At 36.3% G+C, this 15,625-nt stretch overlaps 1 protein-coding gene and 1 long non-coding RNA gene across 4 annotated transcripts in view; one reads left to right on the top strand and one right to left on the bottom strand.

Moving 5' to 3' along the window:
* Nucleotides 1-15,625, top strand: part of LOC123465700 — a 289,227-nt gene that overhangs the window by 210,765 nt on the left and 62,837 nt on the right. The window contains exon 7 of the long non-coding RNA XR_006640972.1: nucleotides 5,041-5,105. This is a non-coding gene — a long non-coding RNA (uncharacterized LOC123465700). The remainder of the gene's footprint in view (nucleotides 1-5,040; nucleotides 5,106-15,625) is intronic.
* SYT1 (synaptotagmin 1) overlaps nucleotides 1-15,625 on the bottom strand; it is a 622,866-nt gene that overhangs the window by 166,450 nt on the left and 440,791 nt on the right. For 2 of the 3 annotated variants that reach the window (XM_025284414.2, XM_025284415.2), the window contains 3 exons: nucleotides 11,585-11,769; nucleotides 5,080-5,202; nucleotides 655-822 (listed from right to left, as the gene is read on the bottom strand). In XM_025284414.2, coding sequence (XP_025140199.1) covers nucleotides 655-822; nucleotides 5,080-5,202; nucleotides 11,585-11,769 — 476 coding nt within the window. The remainder of the gene's footprint in view (nucleotides 1-654; nucleotides 823-5,079; nucleotides 5,203-11,584; nucleotides 11,770-15,625) is intronic. The other variant, XM_025284418.2, reaches the window with a different exon arrangement.

Genomic DNA, 15,625 nt, shown 5'->3' on the forward strand with positions numbered 1-15,625 from the left:
CAGCTACCTTTTCCTGTTATTCTGGGGCCAGAATTCCTCTTTGTTATTGTTTGTTAATTGAGGTGTCTCAACAAGATGAAGAACATCAGGGAAGAGCCAAGAGGAAAGGAAAAATGCTAGAGATGGAAAAAAAATAGGCTTCTATTCTTTTTATTTATGGATTTAGAATGTTTTCAAATACTCAAATTGGCCCTGTACACAAAGAATTTTGCAATGAGAGTAATACCTATTTGTATCATTTGAAATAATGTTGGATAGCTTACTTTATTCTGTGGTTGTGATTGGTTTTCAAAACTTGGAAACCTGGGAAAAGTCTATAATCTTTTGGCTTTATTTTAGAGAGGGGGAAACGTTCAGGTCCATGGACACACTGGAAACTGAACTCACTTTTTGGACACGAATGACATCCTTGTTCTATGCCAGTCCACTCTCCATTCTGAAATAGCTGAGCTGAATCCTATTTGGATCAAATTTAAATGCCTAATAGAGTCCTCATTACATTGAAAATAAGAATTATGAATATTCTGAGTAGAATCACTTGTGAGTCTCTGAAAGTGGTCATGTGCATGTATCTGTATGTGTCAGGATGAGACTGGTCTGTTCTCTAAAACAACAGAGAAAAAGTTCAACAGTAAATACACACACAAAAAATACCTTGAAAGTAAATTGCTCGTTGAAGACAGGATTAAGGGTCTTTCGGTGGACTTTTGTCTCAAATTTCTTCTTTTTATCGGGCAGCAGAAAAACCTTCACATAGGGATCAGAGGTGCCCCCCATGTCCAAGGCGGGCAGCTCGGCAGCCTGGATGATTCCTACCAGCAGCTGAAATGAGAGGCAGGAGACGGCCAACATCGGCATTGGTGAACATGCTGGAAAAGACTGATTTGTTCACAAGGCTGCATATTGTGATTGTTCTTTTCTTCTTTGCTTTTGATAAACTTTTATTCTCTTAAGAAGCTGAACACAGAAGGCAAATGAAATGATATACCCAGATTTCAGAAACTCAATTATGACAGACGCAGGCTCTAGGAAGCCTGGTTTTAAACACAAAAGAGGCTTTTTAAAAGGTTGCTGATTACATTTAAATATGGAATTCATATTTGCAAAAGGGTTGCAATCAAATAACTTTCCAGTTGCTAAAAGCCCTTGTGTATTATTTTTCTTACCAGAGTGTGATTTGTAAGTGGAAATAAGTTGTTAAACAATCACAAGCCTGTAATTATAAAGCAGGAAAATTTTATTTTGAACCAATGCTTCAGACCCCTTGCTAAATAGAAATTTCTTAGAAATTGGGTAGCTTTTTGAGATAAAAATAAGATCTTCAAGTTTCTGTCATATTTGACCTTTACTTGTATGCTTGCTACTTCTTGTTTTAACTTAGAGTAAAATAATTATTATATATTAAATTCTGTATTTAAATATAGGACATAGGGTCAAAGAAAAAATAATTTCAGCTTCATCTAAAAGAAGGGGAGATTACAGTTATGGTTTTAATGCTAAGTGACTGTCTGATTTTATTCAAATACAGCAGAAATCTCTGCATTTCTTCACATCTGATTTTTCTCAGTGATACATTCCTATTTCTTATTATGAATGTGAGTGTTGACTGGCATTGCTCATGTTTTTGCAAAGGAAACAGAAGGTGTGAGCGGACTGTTCTGATGCTCTGCCATCAGTCATGCTGTGTCAACAGACTGGTTTAGATTCATATGGGAAACAAAAGTAGACTCTTACTGTTATTCAAGGCATATACTATTCAGAAAATGCAGAATGTATAGCTTTCACATCTTCAAATGGGGTCTGAAATTTTGAGACTGTACTTTTTTCAACCAATAGGGTGGAAGAGCAATTCACCTCTTAAAAAAAACAGTCACAGCAACTGTTTACAAAATTGATCCATTGTGTGCATAAGTGCGCTTTGGCCCGTTGGCTCAATTTTTAATCTGGACCAATACCCTTCAAGATTGTTGTTTCCATTTTAATGTTTCGGTATCTTGGTGACACCTTCATACAACAGTAGCAATAATAATGCTGGATTGTAAGTATTCAAAACGTAGACAGATGGTCAAAGAATGGCTAAAATAGACATAAGCTTATAAAGACATGATCAGTAAAGCAAACAGTTTGTCTCTTGATTTGCCAAGTTGGTATTTGGAATTGGCTTTTGGTTAGCAATGTGAATAAGTGAGATTATATTCTCTCCTCTCTTTTTGCAATACTTTTTCTTTGGGGCAGGGAAAGAACTAGTGATATAGCCTAAAGTCTTTTAAACTTGATCATCTATACTTGGAAGGTTTGGGGGCATTTTGTTGATAAGAGGTGGAATTACTTTTCCAACTCCCCTCTGGCTTCTGCTTGAGAGATAAACATCACATTTTTCTCCACCGTGAAAGCTTCTTAGGGGGCTTTAAGGATTGTCTTTTAGTTTTGGTAAGCAAGTGTGTATATTTGATTACAGCCTTATCTACAAAAAGTCTCAGACTTTATGTCCCATGACTCACAGGAATCATTTTGTAAATCAGATTAGCTGAGAACATTCAGAAAAATAAATGCAGAATATTAAATTTTATCAGGTAGAATATTATAGATGCTCAGAATGAAATACCTCCTAAAATGTGTTTGCTAGAAAGAGAAGAATAAATACATTTGCATGATGTTTGAGTAAAAAAATTCAATTCTATATTCTTTTTTTTTCAGTGCTATATTCTTAAAAATACTACTTTATAAAATGTTATTTATAATACTCAAAACCAATGTAGGAGTTTCAAAATTATGACTAGCCAGGATGAGGTGCGCCTAGATTTCTATTGAAAATATGAAAGCAGAATTAATTCGTAGAAAAATGTTGGATACATATATAAAAGCAGTTTGAGTGAGAGTGAGTGAGTGAAAGTCAGTCAGTTGTGTCTGACTTTTTGCAACCCCATGGACTATACAGTCCATGGAATTCTCTAGGCCAGAATACTGGAGTGGGTAGCCGTTCCCTTCTCCAGGGGATCTTCCCAACCCAAGGATTGAACCCAGGTCTCCCACATTGCAGGCAGATTCTTTACCAGCTGATTCACAAGGGAAGCCGTCTATATTTCTGCAAAAGATGTTTTGTGTTAAGGTAACATTTGCTGACCTTGACCTTCCCTGCTGCTGCTGCTGCTGCTGCTGCTAAGTCACTTCAGTCGTGTCCGACTCTGTGTGACCCCATAGACGGCAGCCCACCAGGCTTCCCCGTCCCTGGGATTCTCCAGGCAAGAACACTGGAGTGGGTTGCCATTTCCTTCTCCAATGCATGTAAGTGAAAAGTGAAAGTGAAGTCGCTCAGTTGTGTCCAACTCTTAGCGACCCCATGGACTGCAGCCTACCAGGCTCCTCCATCCATGGGATTTTCCAGGCAAGAGTACTGGAGTGGGGTGCCATTGCCTTCTCCATGATCTTCCCTAGAATTTATAAATAATAGGCAGTTTTGCTCTTAACCAACCCCTGATAATCAAATCATGGTATAAATGATAAAAATAACCTAAAATGCCCTATTTACTTAAGTAGAAATAGTATGCCTATAATTCTGTATAAATCCATATTTACAAGGCTGTATCTGTAACCAACATGCAGCTTTCTGAAAAGTAGGATAAAATAATGAACTAGGACTGTAATGAAGCTAATTAAATGCAATTATTTATAATATGACCATGCATATCAATACATTCTTTGTAAGGAATCCTCTGGACACTTCAAGAAGTAAAGATGTTATGTGAACTAAATAAAGCCCAGAATTTCTGCCATTACTTAGAGCTCACAGTATTGCTGACTTTGGACATTAGTTACCAAAGCTGACTTTTGGTGTTTGATTTATTTATCATTTACTTCTCATCAAATTGGACATAATAAACACATGCTACAGTTAGGTAGTAACTGTATTTACATCTATCAAGTTCTTTCCCACCCTGAAAGATCAGTGAACTGATCAAACCAGAGATTTAAAACAAACTGGAGAGATTTAAAGCTACCCTAGTTGAAAAAGAACTGTGTCTTAAAGATTCTTAAGAACCTGATCTCTAACGCAGCTAATTCTTATTTAATTTTTAAAATTTCTTGAACAGTTTAGAAGGTAAAGGGATATCATCATCAAAATCATGGATCCTAGAAGGTCTTTTTAGGTAAAGAGATTTTTCTTTTTAAACATTTATCTTTGGGGTACCATGAAAACAGGGAGCTAATAAAAACTAGCTAATATTATATCATTCATCTTGGTGGCACTTCACGACTTTTAAAGCTGGAAGGTCTGTGTTTGACACAACTTGTATGGTGGCTCAGATGGTAAAGCATCAGCCTACCATGTGGGAGACCTGGGTTCAATCCCTGGGTTAGGAAGATCTCCTGGAGAAGGAAATAGTAACCCACTCCAGTATTCTTGCCTGGAAAATCCCATGGACGGAGGAACCTGGTAGGCTACAATCCATGGGGTGGCAAAGAGTCGGACATGACTGAGCGACTTCACTTTCACTTCACTTCTATTTCGTTGTTACTTTTGGGGATGCATGCAAAGGCACTAGAAGTCAGTAGCTGGTCTTTCTACTTTTCTAGAGCTGTTAACTCATTTGTGCCAGGAGTTCTACCTAGTGTCATAGAAGGAAATGAAACTCATGGAAAGCTGATTTTTAAATCCTTGATTCCTTATCAAGCAGTTAAATTTTTTTTTCTTCAAAACTTTGGCTTAATTGATGGTCTAACTTGCCCTATTTAGAGCTAAATCCATGAATTCTGAAGAAGATCGTTGTACTCAGGCTGAGGGATCTATGCCTAGGAACTCTCAGAATCAGTCAGATGGCTTCAAGGTAATTTGTATTCTGCCTGCCTGCTGAAAGTGCCATAGTAGATGTAATCGGCTGAACCCTATGGATTCTAATTACCAGAAGTTAAATTAGCAAGTGGGGGACCACCTGTACTTAGAAACGATTTCATCAATAGCTTCGATAATTGCATTTTCCCCTTGTAGCAAATGAAATGTTTTAAGAAGTATCTTGTTTCAATTTCTGGTTGGTATTTCAGAAAATGTAATGGAATTACAAGACATTTTCCCCCTCGGACCTGGTTATTCTGGAAATCATAATCCAGTGAGTATTGAAGTTTTCCCAGTTTCTCTTCTTCTTTGGGTTCTTCTTTCTCTTCACCATCAGTCAATCCGGTTTCAGCATCATCATCCTTCAGGGCCTATAAGCAAGGGAAAGGGGAATATATGTGAATTTAAGTGAATTTTCATCGAACCCAAATGACACTGGGCCTGTGGTTAACACTTCCAAGCTGTCAGAAGCAAGCACTGAGATGCAGGAATCTCCATTTGTCTGACACACATTCACATCTGCTGCTGACATATTTTTAAAAATTCCACTTGTGCAAGGAATTTTCCCCCCAATCAGCAAGCAACATGGAAGCAATGGAAAAAGCCCCTCAGAATATTGCAAGCAAAAAATGTAAAGTTGTTGCAAAGAAAATGTCAACTTGGTATTACATTTGACTCTGATAAAATCGCTTCTTTCTGAGGTGTGATAAACATGCTATTAATCAGGCCAGTTTTCACATTCATGTAGTTTAAAGAGATCTACGCTAAGCACCATGTAAAACACCCTTGTTACATGCAGTGGAGTAATTTATATGAAATGTGTGGCCTTTTCTTGTTTTGCTTCCTATGAAAAAGATAGTTGACTAAGTTATTCTCAGAAAAATAGTAATTTCCTATGTCTTGCATATACATTTACAGTGGTTATGGAAAAAGAGGAAAAAAGAAACATGCCACCAGCAAATGCATGTTTAGAGAAAAATCTACTCCAGTTCCAGTTTAAGTTTACTGTTTTATTTTTATAACAGCTCCACAGAAAGCTAGGCTGAATTAAATTGATTTATGGGTCTATTTGATACCAAAAGGTAAAAGGAATTATGTTTGCAATTTTGTCAAACTGAACTTTGTATAAAAACTCATTTTGTGGTAACAAGCAAAAATCATGGCATAAAATTCTCAAAACTCAGTTTGGACCAGTTGAATGTTCCTTATAACCTAAAACTTAAGTGTGATGTAAATCGAAATACTAGAAAGCTCATAATTTCATAAAATTCATGCATATGTTCCCTTTATTTAAAAAATATATAATGTATTTTCCCAATACGTGTAAAAATTTTACTCAAAAAGTCATAGGCTGTAAAGATTATAAATATTAGAAGTTCTGTTTCTAGGGGTGTGCATTCTCACTGCTTTAAAAAATTAGGAAAGATAATTAGAAATCCATAAGTAGTTATTATTCAAAGTGAAAAATGATACAGTGTTACATTTTCCTGAACACTATTGAGGTTGAAAACTTTTGTATTTTTTCTTCTGGGGATTGCCTGTATAACATACCCTTTGCTAATTTTTCTGCTCTGTTGTTTGCCACTTTAATATCTGTATGACTCAATCTTTCTGCTGTTATATTGGCAAGTATTCTCTCCTAGGTTTTGGTTATGGCATTTTCATTGCCTTGTGTGTGTGTGTATGTGTGTGTTACTGAAGAATCTAACAAAATTGCAGATAAGACATATGAATGGTGGGCTGCTTAATATCTCTGACAATGTAAAAAAAAATCTAAACTCTTGTCAGTGATCAAATTATATCTGAGAACTCTTGTAGAACTCAAATGCAAGAAGTATAACCAGGCTTCAGAAAGGCTTCAGAGTCATTAGACTACAGGTCTACCACCAATCTCCCCTCTCTCACCCAGATTACATCGTCTTTTTTGTCTTCTCAGAGAAAGGTTTCTGTTCACTTATCCATTTATACAGAGACCTGCAGTGATGCCTCAAAACGCAACCTCAGTCTCCGAACTGACAAGACTTTGCAATTGGGCTCTACTTATCTAACTCTAATTTGATCCTAAAAATCAGACTTGGCATCATCTTACTAGAACTCAGTCGGGTGGAAAGATTGCATAAACAGAGAGCTGAACTGTAGTCAGAGATGCTTCCCATTTTGTGCTTCCTGAAAAATTTCAAGAGCCTACAATGACTTTGGAAAATTGCCATTATTACATCTGTGCAGAAACCTTTCAGAACTGGTTAGCCATACCCCATTTTATTTGGAAGTTTATACTTCGTTGTCTCCTTGAATAGTAAAATGTTGATTTACCAATAGCCCAAGGCAGGAGAACAACATAATTATTTAAAAATTAATCTTTTAGCTTGAAGGTGTTGCTAATAGAAAAATAATAGTAAAGTGACAAGAAAAGACTACTGAGTTTAATTGGAGGACTTGAAGCAGTGAACCCACATTGCCTTTTCAAAACCTCAGCTGTGTATAGGTCTTTAACACTGTGAAAAGATGTGTTCAGAAAATGGCAATGTAGGTAATTTGCTTCCTGTAAGACTTTAATTTTTTGAATGGCAAACTATTTAATGCAATTTTTTGCCTGAAAAAAATCTTCACACTATTCTACCATAAACATAAAAAATTTCATGGATTAAAATACTTTTTCAAATTCTCTTTCAGAACTGATAATTTACATATCATATTTCAGCTCAGTGTAATTTGAAAGGGTTGAGATATTAAATCTCCTTTTCCCTAAGTGGTTTTTACCCTAATAAAAGGTGCAAGACCATCTCTGCAATTACTCTGCATGAAATAGGGCTAAATTTTTGATAATTTCTCAGTGTCACTGTTCATCTCTGATGTGATTAAGTCTATTCTTGTGCCAAAGGCTGAGTTTAAGCAAGACATTTTCTGTACCTTTACATTAAATTGAGACCTATTAAATCAGTAGCTATTATAATATCTAAAGAGCAATTAGTCCCTACCCCAACCCCTAACAAAATGCAGAGGAAAAGGCATGTAAGCCCAGAAGTTCTCAGAGTTTGATAAACTGTACTAGAAAAAACTGTGTTGGGAAAAAGACTTTGTTTTAATTGCAAAACTTTAGTGCATATGCTTCTGGCTTGATTCAACATTCATAAGGTGCTTAGTTGTACTTGGATAAACTGTGAGAAGGTGCTTTGTCCATGCTAAGTTAAACTGTTCAGACTTGGAATTGATAAGGGACACTAAAAAGGGAGCATAAGACACTGAATTTTCTTTCTGTACCCATTGATTAAAACTTGAGCTTTCTAATACTGTTCTCTTTAATCAGTTAGCAATGTTTAAAATGAGAACCCTTTATCTTAAAAAAAAAAATCGATTTAGTTCAGCCTTTTGATGTGTGTCAGAATGGTACACCCTCAGCTGTGGAGCCCCAGCTACCAGGCCACTAAATGTATCTGAGCAGTGACTTAGGGGTGTCTAATAGAGGAGACCTACCGCAAGGGACAGTCCCGAACAGTCATGAGACACAACACAGATAGGGAGGACATAGAAGGAAGAAATAAAAATTTAAATATCCACACACAGTAGTAAAAACCATGGAGAAATGACCTCTCCAGACCTCAGACTTTGCAAGCTGATATTGCCCCTCTGTATTTTTAGTGCTTTTAAGTTTTAAACCATTAAAAACCTTTAAATATATATCCTTTGCTGTATAAAAATACTATCTATCATCACCATTTTGTTGTCATTGCAGAATATTTAAAAATTCTTCCTTGGTTATAAAATCTTATCATAGAGACATAGTCATGATTATTGAGCTTTGAATTTATATGTGTTCTTATTTGGAATGAAATGGTAAAAACTTACTGATGTCTCCTAGAGCTTAGGTATCTTAAAGCATATCTAAAATGCCTCTTACACCTGTCTACTTTCTAGATATGAAGAGCCATGGGTTCTCACTATTGCTTTCCTCATGTTTATGTCAGTATTTTGTCTAAAATTGCTTGAAAATGTAAGTAAAGAATAATTTAACCTTGTTTATGCTATCTTGAACTTGGATGATCAGATGATCACCACATGACATAGTATCTTAAAATATGTACATTTTGTTCTGATGCTTTATCCTTTCTTTTGAAAAAAATGATAGAAATCGATTGGTTACTTTTATCTCCTTAAAAAGTAGCATAAGCTATTATTATATAACTGTTTACCAATGGGGCCTATTTTCGCTTGCTCAGAGTATAATTTCTTCTGTACATTTTATTGGTCATAAGTTAAAATAAAACCTATAAAATCCTAGTACCCAAAATGATCTACTTAAAATGATTAAAAAACACCTTTTGGATTGTTGAAATTCTAAATGCTATATTGTAATAGTAGACTGCTATAAACTATCAATGACTTCCTAGTATTTTCTTATTTGACTCATTTCTCTTCCCCTCTCATCCAAAAGACTTGGTGAGCAATGAAAAATTAACCATCAGTTCTCTGTATTTACTGTTTTTGAGATCTTGGTCATTTATCCATGTCATAACAGGGGTAATAAACACCATTACTATGCTATAAATTACAGTCTTACATCCTACAGAACAAATTCCACAAAGAAAAATACAAATTTATTGTCCTAGGAAGAAAGGATGTAGTAATCATTTAATATTATTTAGTGCTTTTAATTGGTAATTCTAGCATACATGAAAACCACATTTGAATTTTATTGAAGATATGAAAATGATAGTATTATATTTCCAGTTTGTTTCATAGATACAGATGAAATCCACATACAAATTACTCAGACCATCCATGTCCATCTAGATTTTTACTACATTTCATCTCCCAAATATGTTGTCTAAAGAAATCTATCAAGTCCTGCTGGTTACACAAAATGATGAAATAAGCAAGACATGATTTAAAACTTCAGCTTCTATGTAACAAATTAGCCAAAAAGAAAAATCCTTCTTAGACATCTGTGGTTGAACATTGGTGCCTGGGCTCCTCTGGCTGTGGTTAGGAACTTTGAGAAAAACGTAACCTTTGATACTGAGTTCAGAATGAAGCTCTCTGAATGGGAATGCAAGTATTGTGTTCGTTCTATAGCTCTGAAACCAAGCAAAAGTTCGAAAATGAGCCTTTGTGAAATCGTTTTCAAGAGACATTACTGTGTCTTTGAGAAAAGTGTTTAAAACTCAAGCTGGGGAGACGGATTAGTGTCCTGACTGTGTGGAGAACTATGAAAGTGTACTATAAAGGCCCTCCTTAACTAAATTATTCTTAAGGGGATACACATATTTAAGAGTATAATTAATAGGAAGACTATAAGGAGAATTTATAAAACTACCTATATATGTTGCTATTAGGGAATAAATAGAAATTTTGATTTATTTGAAGGGAAACAGTGGTAACTCAAAGTATTATCTTTGAAAAATCTTTACATTTACTTTTTATATGAAATAAGTGTTCTTTAGAAATATTCCAAAATGAATATGATTCCAAAAGAGAAGTGAAGGGGCATTTAATTATTATAACTATTAATAGTAGACTTTATTCTCAACCAAATCATCTGGTCTAGGAAAAATAGACAATGGTATAAAGCAGTGGTCCCCAACCCTGGGCCACCGACCGGACCACAGAGCAGGAGGTGAGTGGCTACTGAGCAAAGTTTCATCTGCTGCTCCACATGGCTCACAGTACTGCCTGAACCCTCCTCATCCCTATCCATAGAAAAACTGTCTTCCACAAAACTGTCCCCTGGTGCCAGAAAGGCTGGGGACCGCTGGTGTCAAGGAGCAGTCCTTAGCCTTGGGAAGATAACTCAGGCAGATGGATTTTATAACCTGCATTATGGCTCTAACTCTCCTTAAGTGGAGTTAAAATAAGGGTTTTGCCTTAAAATTCTACCCTGTTCTTTAGATCCAATTCATCATTCTCTTCCTTCTCTTGTATAATTCATTGTTCCTAAAGCACTTATCACTGAGCTGGATGACTGCATAGGGATGGTAGCTTTCATCATGTGTGACAAATAGCTGTAAGACTCAGTATTTAATGGTGATTATGAACCATGATAATGTTAAAAAGATATCCTGCCCAAGAGAGAGAACAGATACTCTATTCTGTTTCTCAAAATCTAGACCCACTTATAATGGGTTAAACAGATGTAATAAAAATGTTTAGGTATCATTTCAGTATGCCGGGCCTATCAAGATGGCCTTACGGTCATGGATGCCCTTTCTTGGTTTATATGCCTGGTGGTGGTGGTTTGGTGGTTTAGTTCCAAAGTTATCTCTGACTCTAGCGACCCCATGGACTGTAGTCTACCAGGCTCCTCTGATCATGGGCTTTTCCCAGGCAAGAATACTGGAGTGGGTTGGGATCTTCCCAACCCAGGGATTGAACCCACTTCCCTGGTGGCTCAGGTGGTAAAAAATCTGCCTTCAATGCAGGAGATGGAGGTTCAATTCCTGGGTCAGGAAGATTCCCCTGGAGAAGGGAATGGCTACCCACTTTAGTATTATTGCCTAGATAATTCCACAGACTGAGAAGAACAAATGACTTTCAAGTAGGGTAGAACTGTATATGCTTAGAAGATTGGAAAACTGCCGCTTGTTTCCATTGTACTTTGGATGTTGAGCAATGACTAAAAGGATTGCAAAACATTTCTACCACACTGGCAAGTGTCTGGATATTGTTAATGTCTTCATTTGGCATGAAATAATAAACTGTCTATTCTTAAATTTTTAATAAAATAATATAGGAAGAAATATGGAATGAATACGTTACCTGATCTTTCATGGTCTTCCCCAAGTCTTTCACATCTTTCATGTTAATGGCATTCTTCCCTCCCTTTTCCTTTCCCTTCTTCTTGTTTTTCTTTTTGAATAAGCATTTCTTACAGATACAAAAGCAGCAGGTCAGGACTAAAAGGACCGCAACTATGGCTATGGCAATTAAGGCCCATGGTGGCACTGAAAGAAAAAAAAAATGTACAGAGACTATTAATAATAAAGCATTTACATATGCAAGACCTTTAAATTCACTTGCTGTACAGCTACTCACTCACCCATTTGTATTTAGTGAGCTCCAGGCACACTGCCGCACGTTGCTTTATCTGTGTTTCCTCTGCCTATGGTGTATCTATCTTTTCCTCCTCACTCTTCCAGGCATGTCAGACGTCATCTCCTCTCTACAGCTTTCCCTGCCCCTCCAGGCTGGATTTTTATTGATCCATTCCTTCATTTTTTCAGAGCGTATCTCTGGAGTTTGGCCTTTGAATTTAAACCCTGGCTCCCTGACTTACTAGTTGTGTGACCTTGGGCAAGTTCCTAACGTCTCTCTGTCTCAGTGTCTTCATCTCTAAGACCCGGTACATATAAACAATGGAATAGTACTCAACCATAAAAAGGAATTTAATTGGGTCCTTTGTAGACATGTGGATGGAGCTGGAGAGTGTCATACAGAGTGAAGTAAAAGAGAAAAGCAAATATTCTATATTAATGCAAATATGTGAAAGATAGAAAATGGTATAAATGATCTTTTTTGGAAAGCAGAAATAGAGAAACAGATGTCGAGAACAAATGTATGGATGCCAAGGGGGAAAGGGGAGAGGTGGGGGGAACTGGAAGGTTGGGATAGACATATATATATGATTGGTTTCATGTATAAAACAGACAACTGATAGTCTTTCTGAAGATTAAAATAAGAGGTAGTGCTTGGCACATAGCAAAAACTTAATAAATATTAGCTGCTGTTGTTACTTATCTATTAAATACTACAGGTTCTAGTAACATGTTCTGGGCACAGTGGAAGATGTAGACATTAATAATAATACAAAAAAACAGAAAAGCAAAAGTAAAATCCTAAGAGTAGCGAAGGTTAGGAAGAAGGACTTGGTGCTCTGAAAGTAGATCATGGGCAGATTTACCCATACAGGGTCTCTGGAAGCAGGGCAGTGCTTATAAAGCCAGGCTTAGATTCAGGCTTGGCTGCTTACAGGCTGTGTGCCTGGCCAGACTGTTTAACTGTTATGGATTTCTGTTTCCCTGTCTATAATGTGAAGATAATAATGGTACCCATTTCATCTCCTTTCAAGGCTGAGTTAATAGACTAATAGTCTTAGAATGGCATCCAGCACGTAGCAAAAATTCAATGAATATTAGCTATTTTTTTTAATTCAAGGCATGAGGCTAAGTATTGTGGGTGACAGAGCTCAGAATACATGTGGGAACATAAAACATGCATGTATGAAAAAGGGGGTCACAGCTGACAGGCTTTAGGTAAGAAAATGAGAGAGGAAGAGAGATTTTTTTAGATAAGAGCATAGACTTCAGATTTACAGGATCTATTTAATAAAGCATATAGAAATAAAGATACTCAAACATTTTTTTCTATTACAAGTTGCCCAACTACTAAAAGTAGCTCTATTTTCTCATTTGTTTTCCCCTGCATATGTGCTTATAAAAAATCAGTTCTCATGGAAACATGGAGGATTTCAGTTTGCCTAGAAAGTAATTATTTATCCATTGAGATTAATCAGAAGAAGTAGTAATTAGATTTGTCCGTTGTAATAAAAAAAAGACATTGGGTACTGAAATGGTAAGGAAAAGTGCTATTTTCTTCTAGCTACATAAACATCATTAGTATTAATGATTGTTGAACACAAGTCAGGAGTACTCTGATAATGTAAAAACACTTAAAAATTAACTTCTCTTCAAAACTGAGAAAATTCACTCACTTGGCTCCTTTTGCACTTAGCTTCATAGTGGAAAAGACTTACTCTGCATATTATTCTAGCTTATGAAAGACGACTAGATGTTATACCCTATGGATGTCTAAAACCATAACTGGTGAAATTGTCTTTTCAGCCAAAGAAAGATTTGTGTGAAAGTTACAGATGAGCCCTTCAGTTCAGTTGCTCAGTCGTGTCCAGCTGGACTGCAGCACACCAGGCTCTCTGTCCATCACCAACTCCTGGAGTTTACTCAAACTCATGTTCATTGAGTCAGTGATGCCATCCAACCATCTCATCCTTGGTCATCCCCTTTACCTCCCACCTTCAATCTTTCCCAGCATCAGGGTCTTTTCCAATGAGTCAGCTCTTCACATCAGGCGGCCAAACTATTGGAGTTTCAGCTTCAGCATCAGTCTTTCCAATGAATATTCAGAACTCATTTCCTTTAGGATGGACTGGTTGGACTCCTTGCAGTCCAAGGAACCCTCAAGAATCTTCTCCAACACCACAATTCAAAAGCACCAATTCTTTCACACTCAGCTTTCTTTATAGTTCAACTCTCGCATCTGTACATGACTACTGGAAAAACCATAGCTTTGACTAGATGGACCTTTGTTGGCAAAGTAATGTCTCTGCTTTTAATATGCTAAGTTGGTCATAACTTTTCTTCCAAGAAGAATGTGTCTTTTAATTTCATGGCTGCAGTCACTATCTGCAGTGATTTTGGAGCCCCCCAAAATAAAGTCTGTCACTGTTTCCATTGTTTCCCCATCTATTTGCCATGAATGATGGGATGCCATGATCTTAGTTTTCTGAATGTTGAGTTTTAAGCAACCTTCTTCACTCTCCTCTTTTGCTTTCATCAAGAGGCTTTTTAGTTCTTCCCTTTCTGCCATAAGGGTGGTGTCATCAGCATATCTGAGGTTATTGATATTTTTACCAGCAATCTTGATTCCAGCTTCATCCAGCCCAGCATTTCTCATGAAATGCTGCATATGAGTTAAATAAGCAGGGTGACAGTATACATCCTTGATGTACTCCTTTTCCTATTTGGAACCAGTCTGTTGTTCCATGTCCAGTTCTAACTGTTGCTTCCTGACCTGCATATAGGTTTCTCAAGAGGCAGGTCAGGTGGTCTGGTATTCCCATCTCTCTAAGAATTTTTCATAGTTTGTTGTAAGACATATTTTTTTAGAGTTTTCTAATCTCATTAAGCAATCATATTTTTAAAAAAACATAAAGCAAGCTTAGGTAACCAATGATATCATTCACAGTACTTCATTTAAAAGCCTGTAAGTCTTTTGATCTAGTTAAAACCTTGCCATGCATGAATGAGCGAGCCTATGTATTCATTACAGGCAAGACAGTATTAATAATGACCCTTCATTTTGAACCTCGTAAATTATCCTCTTAGTCGGACTTGTATGATAGTCTCTCAGAGAGCTACATAAAACTCTCTTAAATTACCCAAGGCAAGACAGAGATCATTTGACAACCTCACAAAAAGAAAACAGCCTGTGAAAGCCCAGGAACATTATTTATAAGAGTTAGAGAGGAACAGGATTACAGGAAGAAGTTTGATATACAGTAACTTGAAGGTGAATTATAACCATTGAAAACCTTTTGTTTTTGACCTCTGTGCCTTATAGTGCTGCTGTCTTCTAGAGTTGCTTTCAGCTGATCTTCTGAATAGCTTAACTTTAACTTTGAATATGCTATATTAAACATATGAAATGAGCAAAAATTTCCTCACACTATATTGGCATCTTTAGATAGAATTAAAGAGAAAGCCTTAATGCTATCATTTTATGTACCTGTGTGAAAACTGGACTGAATAGTTAATTATAAAACACCAATTTAAATTAAAAGAAGTTATTGGAATCGAATTTTCATGTTAATATTTTTGTTTTGTAGAGCAACTAAACCTTGAGAATTTGATAAGTTTAGTCAGAAATACTGTCCACAGTATTATTGCTTTGTAGTATTTATGAAAATAAGTTTCAATATTAGTGACCAAATCTCCTGAAATATATTTTGGATTACACCAAAAATTTATTGAAGATCTACTTATTATGGGCCAGCAGCTGTGCTAC

This window comes from Bubalus bubalis, chromosome 4, assembly GCF_019923935.1.
Source record: "Bubalus bubalis isolate 160015118507 breed Murrah chromosome 4, NDDB_SH_1, whole genome shotgun sequence".
NCBI classification, from domain to species: domain Eukaryota; kingdom Metazoa; phylum Chordata; class Mammalia; order Artiodactyla; family Bovidae; genus Bubalus; species Bubalus bubalis.